The following is a 379-nucleotide window of genomic DNA, read 5'->3' on the forward strand; positions in this document are numbered from 1 at the left end:
TAAAACAATTATATATTATATTTTCTGTCTCTTCTTTCTGTGTCTCCTCCCGCTGCTACCAATCAAAGAAGTGCAGACGGAGAAGCAACACAGAAACGCTGCTGCTGCTGCTGCTGCTGCTGCAGCTGCTGCTGCTGCTGTTACTGCTGCAGCACCTGCTGCATCTCCTACTGCAGCAGCTGCTGCACTACTTACAGCTGCTGCTGCTGCTGCTGCTGCTGCTGCTGCTGCTACCACCAGCAACCAATGCAGTTGCTGCAGCAGCACATTTGCAGCAACAGATCTGCTGCTGCAGCTTTGCTGCCGCCGCAGCAGCACCCCCCTTCCCTCCCCCCCCTCACCAGCAGCAGCAGCAGCAGCAGCAGCAGCAGCAGCAGCA

General features: G+C 56.2%; 2 protein-coding genes across 2 annotated transcripts in view; one reads left to right on the top strand and one right to left on the bottom strand.

Annotated features, from left to right (window-relative positions):
- The window catches only part of EMH_0087640 (uncharacterized protein), a gene marked incomplete at both ends in the record, with an annotated part of 1,556 nt that extends 1,392 nt beyond the window's left edge, over positions 1 to 164 (bottom strand). Inside the window, one exon of the mRNA XM_013501178.1 lies at positions 156 to 164. Coding sequence (XP_013356632.1) covers positions 156 to 164 — 9 coding nt within the window. The remainder of the gene's footprint in view (positions 1 to 155) is intronic.
- An 82-nt stretch (positions 165 to 246) lies between these two features.
- EMH_0087650 (uncharacterized protein) overlaps positions 247 to 379 on the top strand; it is a gene marked incomplete at both ends in the record, with an annotated part of 942 nt that continues 809 nt past the window's right edge. The window contains one exon of the mRNA XM_013501179.1: positions 247 to 377. Within this exon, the coding sequence (XP_013356633.1) occupies positions 247 to 377 (131 nt within the window). The remainder of the gene's footprint in view (positions 378 to 379) is intronic.

The sequence above is a fragment of the Eimeria mitis genome, genomic scaffold (genome assembly GCF_000499745.2).
Source record: "Eimeria mitis Houghton genomic scaffold, Emh_scaff6473, whole genome shotgun sequence".
NCBI lineage: Eukaryota > Apicomplexa > Conoidasida > Eucoccidiorida > Eimeriidae > Eimeria > Eimeria mitis.